The 17854-nt window shown below is 45.0% G+C and overlaps 3 protein-coding genes across 4 annotated transcripts in view; 1 reads left to right on the forward strand and 2 right to left on the reverse strand.

The window, feature by feature from the left end:
* Positions 1-158: 158 nt before the first annotated feature.
* LOC121591601 (UDP-glucosyltransferase 2-like) lies at positions 159-2868 on the forward strand. The gene is made up of 5 exons (XM_041912311.1): positions 159-887; positions 962-1191; positions 1265-1556; positions 1618-2167; positions 2233-2868. The coding sequence occupies exons 1-5, from the start codon at positions 775-777 to the stop codon at positions 2605-2607; spliced, it is 1560 nt and encodes a 519-aa protein (XP_041768245.1). The 5' UTR covers positions 159-774; the 3' UTR covers positions 2608-2868.
* Positions 2869-3330: 462 nt separating this feature from the next.
* On the reverse strand, positions 3331-5455 carry LOC121591600 (UDP-glycosyltransferase UGT5-like). Its single transcript, XM_041912310.1, has 3 exons — positions 5219-5455; positions 4913-5145; positions 3331-4846 (listed from the first exon to the last, which is right to left on the reverse strand). Exons 1-3 carry the CDS (start codon positions 5386-5388, stop codon positions 3621-3623), a joined length of 1629 nt encoding a protein of 542 aa, XP_041768244.1. The 5' UTR covers positions 5389-5455; the 3' UTR covers positions 3331-3620.
* Positions 5456-5762: 307 nt separating this feature from the next.
* LOC121591602 (DNA-binding protein D-ETS-3) overlaps positions 5763-17854 on the reverse strand; it is a 40343-nt gene continuing 28251 nt past the window's right edge. For both annotated transcript variants that reach the window (XM_041912312.1, XM_041912313.1), the window contains exons 6-7: positions 11709-11914; positions 5763-8744 (exon numbers count right to left, since the gene is read on the reverse strand). In XM_041912312.1, coding sequence (XP_041768246.1) covers positions 8608-8744; positions 11709-11914 — 343 coding nt within the window. In that variant the 3' untranslated portion in view covers positions 5763-8607. The remainder of the gene's footprint in view (positions 8745-11708; positions 11915-17854) is intronic.

Raw genomic sequence — 17854 nt, forward strand, 5'->3', positions numbered from 1 at the left:
GCAGCGGTTTTAATGTCTGTTTAGAATTAATTCCTCCAGTATTACACCTTGTAAATGCCTTGTACAGTACATGTGTGGGACACTGTTGTAAAGAATTAACACAAAGCCAGTGTTTTTGGTGTCTCCTTTCGCTAATCTTGTCTAATGTCTACAAATCTTACTACCAACTAGTGGCTTATCATCATCAGTTTGCTCCCCAAGATGACAGCAAGATAACGACACCGATTTACTGTGCAAACATGCAATGATTGTTATCTGCCTATGATGATAACGCACTGTCACGCATATGTCTCCAGTAGCCAATTCCGATAGATGAACCCCTACACGGTCGAGCCTACTACCCTTCGAAACCGATCTGCTCCTCCATCGGAGCGCTGATTGGCGGTGACACTGATTGCATCCAGCATAACCGGGTGCGTCGCGTCAAGGGCAACAGTTTCGGTACTGTTGATGAGGTTAAATTCATCTCCACATTGCCAAAAAGATGAGCACGAATACGCACGTACTGCTCGAGATAGCGGGAGAATGAGAGTGAGAGAAGCGTGTGATAACATTGAGCGGTGCATAAATTTTCATCATATGTTCGCTCGTTGTGTTTGTGTCTAAAGGGGGGGAAGGTGCAATACACCTTCATTTCTATATTTAGTGTACGTGTGTGAAGGTCTTAGTGAACTTGACCACATCGTGCGGCAGCGTCAAAGCGATGCGGACGCAATCGATTTCAGTTTCCCCAAATTCGTCGCTTTAAGTGGACGCAGTCGTGCTTGGTTCACGATGAGGTTTTCGTTGTTCAGTTTTGTTGGCTTCTTGCTGTCGCTGGGAGTTAGTGTGAATGGAGCCAATATACTCTGCCTTATGGGAGTTGCCAGCCCAAGTCATCATATCTGGTAAGGAAATGAAGTTTGAGTAAATGCTGAAGTTATCATAATTATAAATTATTTCCATTCTTTCTCGTACGTAGGAATCGAGCTATTATGGACGGGCTAGCCCGCGCTGGACACAATCTAACCATCCTGTCGGCTGATGTGGAAAAGAACCAACCGAATAACGTCCACTACGTGCATCTGGAGGAAATCTATCCCACGCTGTACAGCGGTCCCGACTCGATCGATCTGATGGAAATGGCGAACGAAAATGTGTTCAAAAGTGTCGTCTCCTTCTATCGTGACTTTGTAGTGCATGAATGTGCTGGTAGGAACTATTTATATGTTTTTTTTGCTCGCTCTACGTCATCCCCTCACTCTTCTGCCTTGGTTTGTTTTAGGAACGCTGAAATCGAAAGGTTTGCAGCGGGTGATGGACTACCCGGACGATTTTCGGTTCGATTTGGTACTGCACGACTTCACCTGTGGACCGTGTTTGCTCGGTTTGCTGCACAAGTTCAACTATCCGCCGTTGGTCAGCGTGACCGCGTTTAATAATCCACCCTACTCGACGGAGGTGATCGGGGGACATAAGTTTTACTCGTACGTCCCGTTCTACTCGCTCAGCTACGGCACGGACATGAATTTCTTCCAGCGCGTTCACAACACGCTGCTTTGTCTATCGGATGTAGTGTAAGTGTGGTGCAAGTGTCAAAATAAGCGGCAACATCATATTGTTCTGTTTGGGTTTTAGCTACCGGAACTATGTTTCCAATCCTCGAATCGATGCGATGATGCGAGAGTACTTCCGCTACGATGATCTTCCCTACGCTCCCGAGCTAAGCCAGCGAACGAAGCTGATGCTGGTCAATGCTCACTACTCGATCGATTTTCCTGAGGCGGCTCCACCTAACCTAATCCCAGTCGGTGGACTGCAGATACGTGAACCTGCTCCACTGCCCGCCGATCTGGAGCAGTTCGTTAACGCAAGCCGCAAAGGAGCCGTGCTGTTCTCGCTCGGTACGAACGTGCGTAGTGATCAGTTGGACAGTGGCCGGCAGCGTATGATAGTGGAAGCGCTCCGTCAGCTACCGGACTATCACTTTCTGTGGAAGTTTGAAACGGAGCTCGGAATTCCGCTGCCCAAAAATGTGATCGTGCGCCCATGGATGCCGCAGAATGATCTGCTGGCGCATCCAAAGCTAAAGGCTTTTATAACGCACGCCGGGTTGCTGAGTACGCACGAGGCCACCTGGTATGGGGTACCGATCGTGGGTATCCCCTTCATAGCAGATCAGCATCGAGTAAGGCTTGAAAGCTTTGCTACTTTGTGCAAGAAATCTTAGACTTTTCTCATTCCCTTTTCCAGAACCTTGAGCGCTGCGTTCGATCGGGCATTGCGAAGCGTGTCGCGTTTCAAACGATGACTACCGAAGAGCTGCGGGACGCTATTCGGGACGTGCTGGAGGATCCACAGTATCGCACCAACATGGCGGCACAATCGGCACTGTTTCGTGATCAGCCGGAAAAACCGCTGGCAAGGGCTGTTTGGTGGATCGAGTGGGTATTGCGCCATCCAGATGCGACGCAGCTACAGTCGCCGGTGCTGAAGTTGGGCTTTGTGAGAACGTACCTGCTGGATGTTGCTCTCTTCTTTGCTGCTATTCCTGTGCTGCTTGTGTTCCTCACTAAGCGCTGGTTGCGAAAGTCGCGATCGGTTTCGGAAGGCAAGAAGAGAAACTGATGACATGTGGGTGTGGTTGTTCAAGTGCCAATATTTAAGTTTGAGAGTAATTCTTACCGATGTGCCATAAATGTTGATTGTGGAAATACTAATCCAGGTTCTCAAAGTATTACATTGTGGAGGGTTTCAGGTCCTCTTTTGAAAATAAATATTCTTTTATGTACCTTTTTTAAACGATTTTTTATATAAGTTTGTTAACTTTGCTTGTTTGCGTTGTTTGCTAATATTGAAATCATGATTGATTTAGAACTAAACTTAAGCTCATACCGGTCCTGGAGCCGATTACTACCCCATACCTATCCAGGAACTGATCACGAATTTATATGGGTCCTGGAACTGGTCAAGATTCTACACCGATCCTTAAAATGATCGGGAATCCATACCGTTTCTAGAACCGTTCACGAGCCGCTTCTTGGACTGATCATGAAACCATACAGACCCGAGTACTGAACAGATCATGAACTCCTATTGGGTCGGAAATAATCGCAAAACCCATATGTTTGATTTCAATCCATATCAGACCTTGATCTGATACTGAATCCATACCGGTTCTGGAACTGATCGCAAACACATTCTGGTCCTAGAATTGAACAGGACCGGAACTAATACCGGTTCCTGAACTGATGCTTAATTTACTTCGAACCTGTTCATAATCCCATAAAGATTCTCAAATCGATCTCGACCCTATAACGGACATGAAACCGATCATAAAGCCATCACTTTCTGGATCTGTTACTGAACCCTTCATGTTTCTGCAATTCATACTGAAACTAACCAAAATCAGAGTTGTTTCTAGACCTGTTCCGATCCAGTAAATGATTCCACTAGTTTACAAACCATTTTTGGCAGTATACGTGGCGTAGAAATTAATTTAGGTTAACGTATAAACGTATGAGTTAACGTATGAAAATAGCTAAATTTGTATAGTTATGAGAGATTATTTAGGTATTAAGGGATCGAAAAGATGGAATATTTTTTAATAAGTATCAAAACACTTTCTTGCATTCCAAAACCTACTTCAGTTTTTCCTTAGGTCGCGTATTAGGGACTTGATACATGAAGGAAACTATTTTTCTGATTATCATTAAAAGAGCGACAGCCCCCACCACAATACATGCGAACACATCGAACCCATATGCTGCAATGTAGTTCATCTTAACCGTCCCCGATCGTAATTGATCCTCCCGCGGATGTCGCAGTGCCCACTCGATCCACCACACCGCACGCTCCAGCGGCTTCTCCGGCTGATCCCGAAACAGTGCCGAACGCCGTTCGATCGCTTGTTGGTAAGATGCGTTCTGCAGCACTTCTCTCAGGGCCGCCACTATACTACCCGTCGTTAGTGTCGCTAGGTCCAGCTTTACACCTGCCCCGATCTGCACCGTCCGGTGCAGATTTAGATGTTGATCAACGTATATTGGAATACCAATCATTGGCACCCCGTGATACGTTGCCTCCTGCGTACTCATCAACCCGCAGTGTGTAATGAACGCACGAACCTGGGGTTGCGCCAAAATATCATTCTGTGGCAACCAGGACCTAATCAACACATTCGAGCTCGCCTTTCTCGGCAGCTGATCATCGTCAAACTTCCACAGAAAGCGATACTGCGGCAGGAGGGCGAACGCTTCCAAAAACATTGCCTGTCGTTCGGGGGTGAACATTTTGCTCTTAAAGTTAGTGCCCATCGCAAACAGTACCGCACCCTGCGGTGCGTTTTCGATGAAGTTTTGCAGCTCTGACGGAAGTGGCTTCGGCTCAACGATTTGTAACCCCCCGACGGGGATAACGTTTGGTGGCATACTTTCCGCTGGATCGAGAGCAGGATTCGAGTTGGTAAGCATGATCAGTGTTCTTTGCTCCAGTTCGGTCAGGTCGGGCAGTGGAAAATCGAACGCTTGCTGGGCTATCTGCTTGATCCGTGGCAGGAACACGTACCGCCGATAGAGTGCGTCAAACAGGTGGATCAGTGTGTTGGTGAAACGTTGGCTAAACGGCATCGGATTGTCGGTTAGCTGCGTGAAGTGTGGCACAAGTGAGGCGGCTTTATGGCCACCAACGAGCCGTTCGGTGAACTGAGGCACTCCAAACCCGGTCACGCTTACCAGTGGAGGATAGTGGAATTTGTGCAGCAGGGCAAGAACGCACGGACCACAGGTAAAGTCGTAGATGACGAGATCGAACCGAAAGTCCGGAGGATACTGGAGCAGCTGCTGCAATCCTTTAGACGTTTTAGCTCCTGCAAAAGACAAGAAGAGTATTAAAAGAGTGACACTCAAGCGAGCAAGTCGTGATCGTTGCCTACCTTCACATCCAAGCAATCCAAACTTATAGAAGGAAACGGTGGCAGCCACTGCCATCTCGTTGGACCGTTTCAGTATATCGTTGCGTGCTAGTGTGCCATTCCCGTACAGCGTGTTGTAACTGTTCTCCAGGTGAATGTAGGTAACGTTGGCCGCAGCTGTTGGATCCACATTCACCGAAAGGACGGTAACGTTGTGACCTACCTCCGCCAGCCGGTTCACAATCGGACGTATCCTGTTGGAAGAAAGTCCAACCGTTTCACTTCAAAGATCACTTCAATATATACTAAAACGGTGTACGTCAATACCATATGAAATGACTCTGCGACACGACACTCATCAGCACGAGAATGTTGGCACATTCCACCTGGCTAGCAATTCCGAGCAGCATCCCACTGACGATCACGCTTACAAATAGTCTCATCTTGCCGCGTTTGAACAGCTTCCTGGTTCGACGTTGGGAATGCAACTGACCCATTCCTGAAGAAAGTGAAGACCCTCACTCAGATCGTATTATCGCAGGTCATCCAAGCCGGCGCTCTCTCAAGATCGTGGCTCTGTGTCTTTGCACCATTCGTGTGGCGCTTGTCAGAATCATGCTGATAAGCAGGATCGTAAAGGGGGTGATGATCTACTCTCTACCGAATTATCAACGAGCGTTGTTTGTTTGAGCGTGTGATATGCGTGTCGACGGTGATGTGATAATGAGTATTAAGATCTTCTTTCCTTTGGTTTGGTGTGTACCAGAAATTCCAGGCCACAGTAATTACAGAAAGTGTCAGTCGTACGCCGTGTTGGGAATAGATTTTTGAAACATTTATACGAATTTTTATTAATTCAGTTATTCCTTTTTTTGGTTGGTTGGTTTGGTTGGTTTGTTTTGTTTCGCGCTCAGCCGAACGAGCGAGCGAGATTGAATGTACAAGGTTGCGCCGTCTCCTTTTGCGTATCGCCTTGAGGGTTGTAGTTGCCCGTTTGCGCATTGAATATGAAGACGGTTGATTGAACTTAGATTTTACATACACAAACACACACACATACATATTAGAAGATACACAACTATAGACTCTTCCCCTCCTCTCTCTACACTGTTCTGGATAATCACCAAAATCCGATCGGTAAATTGATTCTTTTGCTTTCGGTTCGTAGTATGAACATCTCCACCATGTTTGAGGGTTTTGATACGCTTAATACCCTTTATTACTGTCTTTCTTAGCTTTCTGAAGCCTTTTTGTTGTAGTTGTAGTTGAGTTTTGTTCAAAAAACACACACATACACATTTACGTACGACATTGATCTGTGTTTTGTTGTTGCTGTTGTTGCGAAGAGTCTGCTAACCTTCCATCCCCCACATTGACTAGACGCGTGACGACGACCAATCATTACGGTAAAGCGGTAAGTGGTGTGTTTTCCCTCATTCTTTATGTACAAACAAAACACGAGACGATCCTTTACACAAGATCGATCGTACAGGACACGTGATTTTCATCAACCGAAATCGATCAAACGCGATCGTATGAGCTGCTGTGCGGGGAGGAATGTCAGACTCTCCAATATCCTTGACCGTTCCATAATACACTCTGTTTTTGGATTTGCTTTCTGTGTTTTTCTTTTACTACCCTTCTTACTTCCCCCGTTGACTAGGCTCAAATATATGGTACACATCGATAGGTTACGGTACACAGATTATTTACACTTACAACATACATACATATATAAATACTCTTTACTCTTTGCTGAGTGGAATGATCCGTAAGGATACGTTGCGCATATACTTGCTCTAGTATTGTTTAGTTACTATAAGAATTTTGTTCCATTTAAAACGAAAGTTTAAAGTACTCAAAACAGGGTAAAACGGAAACGAATCTTGATCGTATCGTAGGAGTAGAAGTGTTTCCCTTTATTATATTACCCTCGCATTCTTGAGTTGCTCCTGTTAGTGTTCTCCCCTAGTTTTACCTCACGCAGCTCCGTGGTTTCGTTCGCTCGAGTAAAAATTGTTTGCAAGAACAAAACTTTTTTTTAACAAGTGTCGTTAACTATCACAGTCTTTATATGTATAAATATTTGCTTTTGTTTTTGCGCCGCTTCCACGCTTCGTTTGCCGGGTGTTGTTGTATGTGTCTTTTTGGTTTGTTTTTGTCTTTTTAATTGATTTGTGTGTGAGCTGTTTGATACTTTGTTCTGATAGTTGGTTTCTTTCCTGATTTGTTTCTATTTGGTAGCAAATTATTTTCAAAAGAGATAGTTTTCACAATTTACGCTTTCTGCTTTGTTTTTTTTCTTAAATTTTCATACATTCTTATCATCTCGTTTAATACATACACAACTCACTCCGGCAAACGATTGCACCGACAGACAGACAGACTAGATGCTTGTTAGTTCGATCCTGTTGTTCACTGTTGTTCTCGATCTCCTTCCAACCCGGAGGAGCTTAAATAAGTTGACTCAATCAAAACTAAAGCACTTACAATACGCTATCGATCGAATAATGCATATGTACAACAATATGGCAAAACAACAGAAACGAGATAAAAAGGGAAAAAGAGCTTCCGCAAAAAACGCCTCTCTCTACCTCTTTGGATTGCTTTGGAACGTTTTTTTTGGTTGTTTAATAATGGTTCACGGTTTCTGGTGGGAACAGTTTTGCGAGAAGTGGTACGTTCGTCTTCTCCGTCTTGCTCGCACAATGACTTTTTAGCAAAACAATGGCTAACCCTTAATACTATACAGGGAAGGAGACGGGGGAGGGTTTTGAAATTTCGTTTCTTAAATACTGCGCACCCGCGGGCGAAGGTAACCGACGGCACACAATCAGCCGCACGCCGTGACTAGATTACTGCTGCTATACATCGTGATTTAGTGGGCGATTTTGGATTGGCCGCGTCCCCCGTTTAGCTTTATCTATTTAACGTTTATATGTGTATGAGTGTGTGCTTTCGCTTTGTGACAGGAAGCTCCAAACTCCCTCCGCCCCACCGCATGGCAGGGAGGGAAAGTTTGCGCTTGTCCAGCAGCAGTTTACATTACAACAAGATATATTGCTAATTATACACTGATCGGTTCGGTTGTTGTGGTTTGGTTTCATCCTTTCCTTTTTTTAAAAATACACCCACCCATCGCTGCTGGGTCGAAGGAGTCTCCCCGATGCGGTTCATTTAAAAGTTGAGACATTTCTTAGATAGTCTAAAATACATTTATCTAACTGGGTAGTAGTGATAGTGGCGAGAGTGGTAGTGGCCGTACCGTTGCTAGTAGTCGTCCCGGTAGGGTCACTGGTTGCTGTCGCTGTGGTTGCTGTTGGGCCACGAAACACGCCCACCTGGCCACCGGGGTCACCATCGTCATCTGGCCGCATCGTTACCGTCCGCCGCAACAGCTGCTGCACCTCGGCTGTTGCCGGTGAGGCCAGCGAGCCACCCGCTATCTGCTTCCGAGGATATCCGGTCAGCTCGTGCTGATAGAACAGCTCCGGATGATGGTGTGGATGCAGTGGATGTTGCTGATGATGTTGTTGATGGTGATGCGGCTGCTGCTGCTGGTGCGAGTGATGGTGTGGCTGGTGCTGCTGGTGCTGCTGTTGCGGGATTAGCGGATGCTATTATTCGTACGGTGTCAGCTTCTTGTACAGGTCGAAGTTGTCGACCTGGGCGTGATGGTGGTGATGGTGGCTGGAGGACGTGGTCGTGGGCGTTGGTCATGCGTAGTGCGGATACGAGCCCAGATGGGGCGCGACATGCGACGGCGTCACGTGGCTCATCGTGTGGGAGGGATACAGGTTCGTTGCCGGGCTGCCCCAGTTACCCCAGCTGGCGGCCGACGGGAAGATGGAGGCTGGTTGGTAAGAAATGAGGAAGCAAAGTGTTTCATTTAATACAGGAATCTCTTGGTGCCGTGACCAGGATACACTACTTAAACGCTCCCATTTATGGTATTAATAAGCCCCACGATTGTTAATTAATTTGATTGAATTTAACAACCCTGTCAAGTTTAATAATTAATTTCAACTTTTAATTGAAAGCCAAACCAAGCTGAACCAGTTGTGAACTATTAATTGCATAGCTGATGTTTGTTGATTTTCTTTGCCTTTGCTTCCGACAACCATGGTTCGACCTTCATTTTATTTAAGGTCGTTTTAAAGAAGCAACCCAAGCAGCTTCTTCGACAATCAAAAGGCGAAGCTAAAACAAACTTCCAAAGAGCTAGCAACAGAAAAAAGAGTAGGTAGACTTTAATTTTCACCTTCATGTGAACTGACAGACGGCAAACATGCGGCTGCCGTCGGGCACGCAAAAAAGCAGAAAGGAAGTACGCGAAAACGCGCTGAAGAGCGAAAGGTCCGCTTCGGAAGCCTCTAACAAACAAGCCGTTCCGAAACGGAACTAGTTAGGGAAACAGAAATTAGACCAAAAGAAACGGTTTCACTTCCACCCGGTTATTTTGCGTCTCCGGTTGGGCGCGGTTTGCAGCCAAGGGAAGGGCCGCACCCCCGTTTGGGAATCCTCCGGTTGGCGGAACCTAGCGATGGCCCATTTGCCTTTCCTTTCCAACCATCAGCGCGGGCTCCCCATGTTCGTAGAAAAGGTAAGAAAAAGTCATCCTTCTTCTTCCGTTGCGCGTAGCTTCCGATCGCGTGCTACGGGCCAACGGGCCGGATTTCTCGTAGGAAGTAAGAATATGATGGTATTGGCGCTCTTTCACATAGGGCGGAAAAGATGATACTTGAGTTTTTCCGCCTGCGCCGGCGATAGTTTCCTTCGGGTTGTGTATTCTTTCTGCTATTCCTACCGCCATTTCTCCATTTACTCTTTGACTGTATGTGTGTATGTGTGTGTCTTTCTATCCGAGTTAATCACGCCCGTAGCGAGCGAGATGGAGCTAGACAGACAAAGAGGGAAAGCAGGGCACACGACGAGACAGAGAGCGAGCGATAGATAGGGAGCGACTGATAGGGAAGGCAGACGGAGCCGATGGAGACGCTTGGTGGTCGGTTACTGCAACATGCGCATGAGCCTGTGCTGTGCATTGGGTTACGGCATGGTTTAGGGGGCGCAACTGCTGCCATTGCAGCTAGGATTTCCAAGGCACTTCGGGCTGAAACTCCACGCAAGAATGTTTGCTACTCTCGTTGCTTCTCTTCCGTTGAAGTACAAGATGGCTTGTTGGTGATAATGTGGCGCTTCTCGGCATGGGGTTCACCACCACAGTGCCACATCGGTGTGGGTGTTTTTGACGCTGGCGCTCAAAACGCAAGCGTGTTGTAAAATCGATGAAAGTAGGGAGCATTGATTTATCGCTTATATATCGCTTTACGGTTCGTGGGAGTGAAAAATCGGGAAGCTTATCACGCTCACTGAAGGTCCTGGGTGGGAAAGTTTGCCTGGACAAAGGACATTTTCACGGGAAAGACTTGCGTCTTGGAAAATAAAACCAAATTATGAGATTTTTGTTATTTATAGCTTGAACCTAGCAGTCTGCGTTTTGTAAAAAACTATATTTTCCATTCAAAACATGAAGTATCAGTCGGATATCAAAAATACTTGTTAATTTTTCAAGTCTTATGACACAAATTAGAACAAAGCAGTATACATCTATATCAAATCAAAATTGAATAGAAGTTAATAGTTAGTTTGTTCATTGGTACAGTTTCCAAAAATATACAACTAATTAGAGCTTCAGTAAGTAAAGGTATATAGCCAGGAAACTGCTGTGGATTTCCTTTACACTTTACAAGATTTTTCAGAAGTCCTCATAACACATTCTTCTTCTTCTTTGGCTCAACAACCGATGCCGGTCAAGGCCTGCCAACACACTTGTGGGGTTGACTTTCAGTGACTTATTGATTTCCCCCCATAGCAGGATAGTCAGTCCTACATATGGCGGCACGGTCTATTTGGGGCTTGAACCCATGACGGGCATGTTGTTAAGTCGTACGAGTTGACGACTGTACCATGAGACCGGCTAATTGTGGCTAATAAACACATTATTGATTCTTTATTACGTGAAATGAACTTAATGCAATTGGAATTGAACTTTATAGCACCCTTGTTGGACAAATCCAAGATGAATTTCAAATGAGCCTGTCCAAACAGGGTGCTATAGTGTCTAATTTCCATCATTTGAAGATCACTTCACATAAGAAAGAGTAAAAAATAAGTGTCCTACAACTATGAAAGTCCTTTGAAAACGCTGTTCTTGATTTTTAGTACAGTCAACTTAACTTCTTTTCATTATTTCATCTAAATATTTTTCCGTCATTAGAAACTAATTTGCTTGGAAAAAGATTAAAAGATTAAAGATTAAAAAGGTTCATAAAGTAGAAACTTGAAAATAATACATTGAACTGTCCAAAAAATACCTTGCTAGTTTTTAGTACAAGCTGGGATAAATATGTACTAAAATCGTTTAACACCACAGTTCCATTGAAACTTCTCTGCATCTTTCAAAACTTTTCGATTTTTATAGACTATCACCGTGTGTCGATTGCTAGCAGCAAGCGAAAAATAGTGCCGTTACGCCTATTTTTACACGCCACAGGGAAACGTTCACGAGCGATAAGCCAAATTGGGAAAGGAAATATCTTTAAACGGTTGAGTGCGAAATGGCGATTAGATTTCTTAGGCCACCGGTGAAGAACCATGAAAACAGGTCTTCAGAAACACACACACAAACACAGAGAAAAATACTCCATAGTAAAGGTGGCACCACTACCCAAAAACATATAAACCTGAGTAGAGTGGGTCCTGAGAGCACCCGATTTCCTTTTCCCGATAAACCAGAATCACTGCCACAACTTACCGGAAGATGACGTCATGCTATGGTGGGGGCTCATGAACGAGCTCAGCTTGGCCCCGTGATGGTACGGCGACATGAACAGGTCGCTCTGGTACTTGTAGGTCGGATCCGTCTGGGGCTGGGTCGCGGCGGCCAAACCCTGGAAGTCGAACTTGTAGGCGTAACGCTTGCCGTGCACCTTCGTCATAATGTTCTTATCGTAGTAATATCTGTAGCCGCCCGGTGGGGTTGTATTATTTTTGTTGGTCCGTTCGGAGGCCATGTGGTGAGGGCGAAGAGAAGAAACAAGAACAAGAAAGGTGGATTAGAAGAGAAAAAAGAAAATGGTAAAAACAGATTCCCGTTGTATGGGGTGGCGTAGGCGTACAGTCACAATAATAAAGTCGGTAAAAAGACGGGCAAAGAAACGGAAGAAAGTGTCTCAATCAAGCCGAAGAAAATACACTTTTACTCCCTTCCTCCCTTTCCCCCAGAAACGTGCGGTACGTGCCGGTATGAATTGTGTGCGACAAGGGGTGTTTTTTCGCTCTTCCACAGCCATTGCCGGCGAGTTTACGACCGTGGGGCAGAATACTTCAGTGTGCGTAACGCGTCGGAGTGAAGTTGTATGTTCCGATTTGTCGGTTTCGATAAGCGGCGGAGCGATAGTGCCCGGGTGCTACAGCTAATTCGCCCACCGATTGCCCTCTGGAATATACAAATCGTCGTAGCGCAAACCGCTGCCAGGCACGCTCACGGGGAAAGCAAATTGTATCCCGGTTTCTTGTACAATTTTCTTTCTCGCGCTGTGGAAGAGAGACAGAGAGAGGCCCAGAGACGCGACTGGACAATAGAGGGGGAAGATATACATTTTCAATATCTTCAAAAAGCAACGAATGACAAACGAACAACGCTACTGGCACGCTTCTCGCGCGTCGACAGCGCCATCGATCGGACGGCGCACACGGCACGGTTGCGTACATTGTGTCAAAACGCTCGCTGACAGGTCGTAGGTCGAAGAACAATGTGTGTCTGGGACTACTAGATTGGAAAGTGTGCTGCTGCTGATGCGGTAATGGCAACCGAATGGACACGTGGATGATGAGGAGGTTATTCATACGACGTTCCGGCCAAAAAACGCAAGGACACAAACATGTTTGAGAAAGCAATGGTGCCGTCGGTTGCATTGTTAAGCGTGAAATGCTCATACGGTTAATGTACCCTCGGTCCCTCGGTTCCATCGTCCCAGTGACGGGCGAGAAGGAATGAGTGGCGGTTGCGATTTGAACGCGATTTCAAATACGTTCTACGTGCCGAAGCGAATTGATTGGCATGTGGAAAACGTAACCGGATGGCACTAGAAACAATGGAACTGTCGTCACATATGGGTAGAGCTGTACAGGAATGAGTAGTGTGTATGGGGAAAAAGTGTTGAAAAATCAGAGCAAAAGCCTTCCAAAACAGTCTATTTTGAAGGTAAACATGTGTCGATAAACTCAATCGTAATGGAAAACCCGCTCCAAAAAGGGCAAAAAGCGGCCCTACTCAACTTCAATTTGGAATCAGAGCATTGGTATGTCCTATACCGGGTTCGGGTTCGGGGAAGCAATATTCATACATCACCTACAGCGAGAACCACATAAAAAAAAAACTGTCCCCCTAAGTTGTGCGTCCTCGGTTGCCCTCCGTTGAGAAAATATTCAAAATTACATCCATTAAAATCATACATCTCCAGAGCGCCGAACATGCATTGACAGCCAGACAGCGAGAAGGATTACAGTCAACGTTGGTTCGTACCTCAAATCATCATCAACATAGACACATACACACACGTACTCCAGAATCATTATCGGGAGAAGCATCAACAGTGGCATGATAATGGTTACCCGCCGCTAGGACCGATTGTGGAGTATGCTTTTTTGCTGCTGCTGTTTCTTCCCTTTTTTCCCCAAACACTCGCCCATTGACTTTTTGCCAGGGAGATAGCGGGGACAGCATAAAATGAGCCGGGCGTGTTGCTGTCACTCAGCCGTGCAAATGCAAATGCTGTGTGTGTGTGCATGTGTTTGGGTGTGAAGAAGCTATCATTTGCCCACTCCACCACAGTCTCTCGAGTGGTGGAAAAACGCACCCGAACACTTTTCCGACCGAACATTTTCGAGTGGCTTAATGTGTGTACATACATATTCAAGTGGGCCATCTTCCAACAACCACCCAGCAAACCCCTGTTCCCCTCACAGGTTTCGCTCACTGCAGCCACTTGGATCTGCTACTGCTGTCATGATTGTTCCATCATTGTCATCTCCAAAGCCCTGGCTGTACGCACTTGTACATCATCCCCATGGCCATTCCACCAACATTGTTCTTTAGTGCTCCCTTGTGCGTGTTTGTGTGTGCGCGCTCAGGGCAACATCTTGCGGGCGGGGCCCAACCATAGAGATAGGAAGAGCATTTACAGCCGATTACCCCAAAATGTGACGAAATGTGTACCCCGCTCGACGACACTAGGAGCGTGATCCCTGCCGTATAACAGAGCCAAGCTTTGAACAGGGCGTTGTAAACGCTGTATCGCTTAGGCATGGGAAGCGAGACAATTTAGTACGAAATAGTAGCCATGGTATGGGAGGGAACCAGCGGGATTTTAATTCCTCTGCAATGATTTAATAAAGCAACTGAGTCAACATACGGTACCGGCAGCATTCGGTTTGGCTGCTGTCTGGCTACGGGAGAATCAATAATTTGACATTTCGCAAATTGAATTTGTGTAATGTCACCACATGGAGCGGTAATTGGAAAGTGAGAGCGGGAGGACTAGAGTTTTGTAATTGATTTTGTAATTGAAAGTAGTTTACGTTATGATGAAATTGATTGACAATAACAAAAAGGTCGAATATGGACTATATTAAATAACTATACAATATTTTAGTTTTACTCAACTCTTTGATAACTTTCAGCGTGCATTTTATCCTTCAAAGTCTTTAACTAAGCCCTGTAAACCCACGCTATAGTTAGTAGACACAAAAGTTGCCATAAATTTCCTCTTAACGCCCATCTTGATCGTAAAGCGATAGTGTGCTCCGTGCTTCTGTACAGAAATTGTCTTTCGCATTTCCAGAACGATGGCGCCATCATCCGCGCTGCTAGCGTCACCAGCTCCCAACACCCGCCAGCACAGTCCCAGCACAGAAGTCTATTAGATTTTGGCTAAATCAAAATGTTGTTATTTTTCAATTTACAAATTTGATTGCATGAAACCTCCTCCGTTTGCTCGCCGGGATACGGCATACGGTTTCGCAAACCAACCCGGTCTGTTGCTGCGACAGAGAGAGAGCAGAGCGTGGGTAAAGGATGAGGCAGGGTGTCACACCTAGCTGTTCCAACATTCCTTCTTTCAGCTCATGCTGCGTTCGGTTGGTTTGTTGGTGGCACAGTAAAATTCCCATGTTGTAGCCACATTGGAGGAGAAGTTTGGCGAGCGCTCCGCACAGCAAACGGGATTGAAACATCTGCCAGTAAGGATAAAATTGCACCGCAGTAGCCACCCACGGGGCGAGGGACTGGTTTTCGGGACGTACGTTCTTTCACGAGCACGAACGATGTGGCTGGGTTTTGTGTGAACCGAGGGCCTTCCATAGCTCGGATGGGCGGGCAAGTTGTTGCGAAAACCACCCGGCGGCCCCCGGTGGATTAATGGAATGTAAGAACGGTATCTGATCGGGCATTATGGCACATCTCGACAAGAAAGTTGGACGATTTTTCCAAAACCAAACCGAGGGCCGACGTTTCGGAGCGGTTCGTTGGGTGGTATGTGGTAGCCGGAAACAGCACCGCCCGCTCGGGAGGGGAAGATTTCAGCATGCTCTTCAATCATTCGTACGAATGAATACGAAACGTTGAAATTGAAATTATTAGATAAATCGGCGATAAAATGTGTCTGAAGAACCGGCGGAGGTAACTGGCACGTCTAGTGAGATAGCTGAATGAATATATTTGAATGGAAAGACACACCGAAAGCGAACAGCATTTAGGTTGGGTTTTGGTGAAGAGGATGTGGCGCGGATGGTACGGTTGATTAAATTGGCAAAAGAAATATCTAAGAGCTTATCACACTTGTCACCAAAACTTTGTGAAAGTGCAGTTTTGTCCCGGCTGTAAAGTTTGACGTGTGAGACGTTGCACAGGTGGATGGGATGGGACGCTTTGCGAACATTTTCAACTTCTTTTAAAAGTGTCATTGGACACATCATTGGAATGGTTTGAATGTGTGACAACATATGATAACTTATTGAAGGACACGTACATTTGTAGCCAATGATAGCATACTAAAAGATATCATGAAGAGGAGTACAATTTAAACTTATTCCAAAGGTATGGCGAGCTGATACTTAAACTCATGTTGTTGAAAGAGAACAAATGACTTGTAATTTACTTGTTAGAATAGAATTGTTGGAAGTCAACTAAATACGATTGCCTCATGAGTTCTTAGTGTGCGCCTGAATCTATGCAATATCACGTTATATGTCAATTAATAAACTAACAGCACAACTAATATATATCGTACGTTTACATTTGTCTAGAGGTAACAAAAATAGTTAGCTATTATGAAAATAATTGAAAGGTTTTATATACCACCATTTTTATTGCTGTTTTTCAGTGTTTTGAGAGCAAACATTTTGAGCGATTTGACTAAATATGACGTCATTTTAACGGATGATAGTCACTAGGCCCGATTATTAAACACAAATTGTAAAGACAAGTTGTCAAAATCGGAAGATTTGTATTATGACATCCGTTTGTGTTGTGTGTTGGAAAAAAAATTTGACGAAACACAAACTCACAAGCATACTACCAAGATACGTATTATGAAACACAAACGGAAATCCATAATTGTCAAACTGCTTTCCGTCAGCTTTTTGTCACGGAAAGGCGCCAATCTCAGATTGTTTGACCGACAAAACACAACAACAGAGTTTTTGCTGTTGCTTTCACGACAAAAAATAAGTATTTTATTTCAGAAATAATCAATTTTATCATTTTAAATAAAAATATGTGTACTGCCATATCCATCAAATGGCGATAAGCTGGAGATACTGGTAACGTGATGCTGTTTTGGGTTAAGAAGCTGCTGTTATTTCCTTCCTCTGTTGTTCTTCGATGGTAGTCGAAAGATGAAGGGCTCACGCACCTGGTGTGTGTTCAACAGCATTGGATTCCAGCAACTTCTTCAGTGAGTGGCTGCTTCAACAACCAACAGCATACGCACATGAAATTATCACATCTAATACTGCATACACTTTTAGTAATAACAAATACTCGGAGGGCTCGATCTCCGCCAGAATGTTAAGGAAAATTTCCTTCGACGCACGAATTTTTTTCTTAAATGTGAAATTAACAACCACGAAATGAAACATGTATAACACGGTTTGCACAAATGATCCGTATGCTTAACTCACGCTTGGTTATAAAGCTGTAACGGGTCGAAAACACTTCGAAGCAGTCGGCGCTGTTTTGCCAGATCTACCGTTGTTTCTTCTTCACTGCCGCTATCGTCACTTACGAAGTGGGATAAAATCATTTCGATGTTTTAAACAAGGATTGTTAGCTTGATAAACGATCGTGTCTTAAATAAACTTATTTACGTTTTTTTGTTTTGATTTTGAACATTTTGACACATCGACACAGCTTTAACGAAAGAAAAAATTTAACGAAACTTGTCTGTCACAAGAACGGTTTCAAAATGCATACCTATTTTCCGTTTGTCTTGACGCACTTGTCTTGTGTCATTTCCGTTTGTGTTTAATAATCGGGCCTACTATGTCTTCTGTTTGGCGTAACGTCCTACGTGGACATGCTGGGCCTATATAGGCTTTCGAGACTTAATTCACATTACCACGCAGCCGGATAGTCAATCCTTGCTACGGGGGCACGGTCCATTCTAGGCTTGAACTCATGACGGGCACGTCATTGAGTCGTTCGAGTTGACGACTGTGCCACGAGACCGCCCCTATGAGTCACTGTGATAATTCACTATTTTTTCAAGCAGATGGCGCCATGATAGATATATTCTACTGAAGGAATTTTCAGAATTTCGATTCTACTGGGCAGGAATAGAACCCTGGTCAAAGGAATGGTTCGATTTCAACCACAATAGTTTTTTACAACCTTCATTA

Source organism: Anopheles merus, chromosome 2L (assembly GCF_017562075.2).
Source record: "Anopheles merus strain MAF chromosome 2L, AmerM5.1, whole genome shotgun sequence".
Lineage (NCBI taxonomy): Eukaryota > Metazoa > Arthropoda > Insecta > Diptera > Culicidae > Anopheles > Anopheles merus.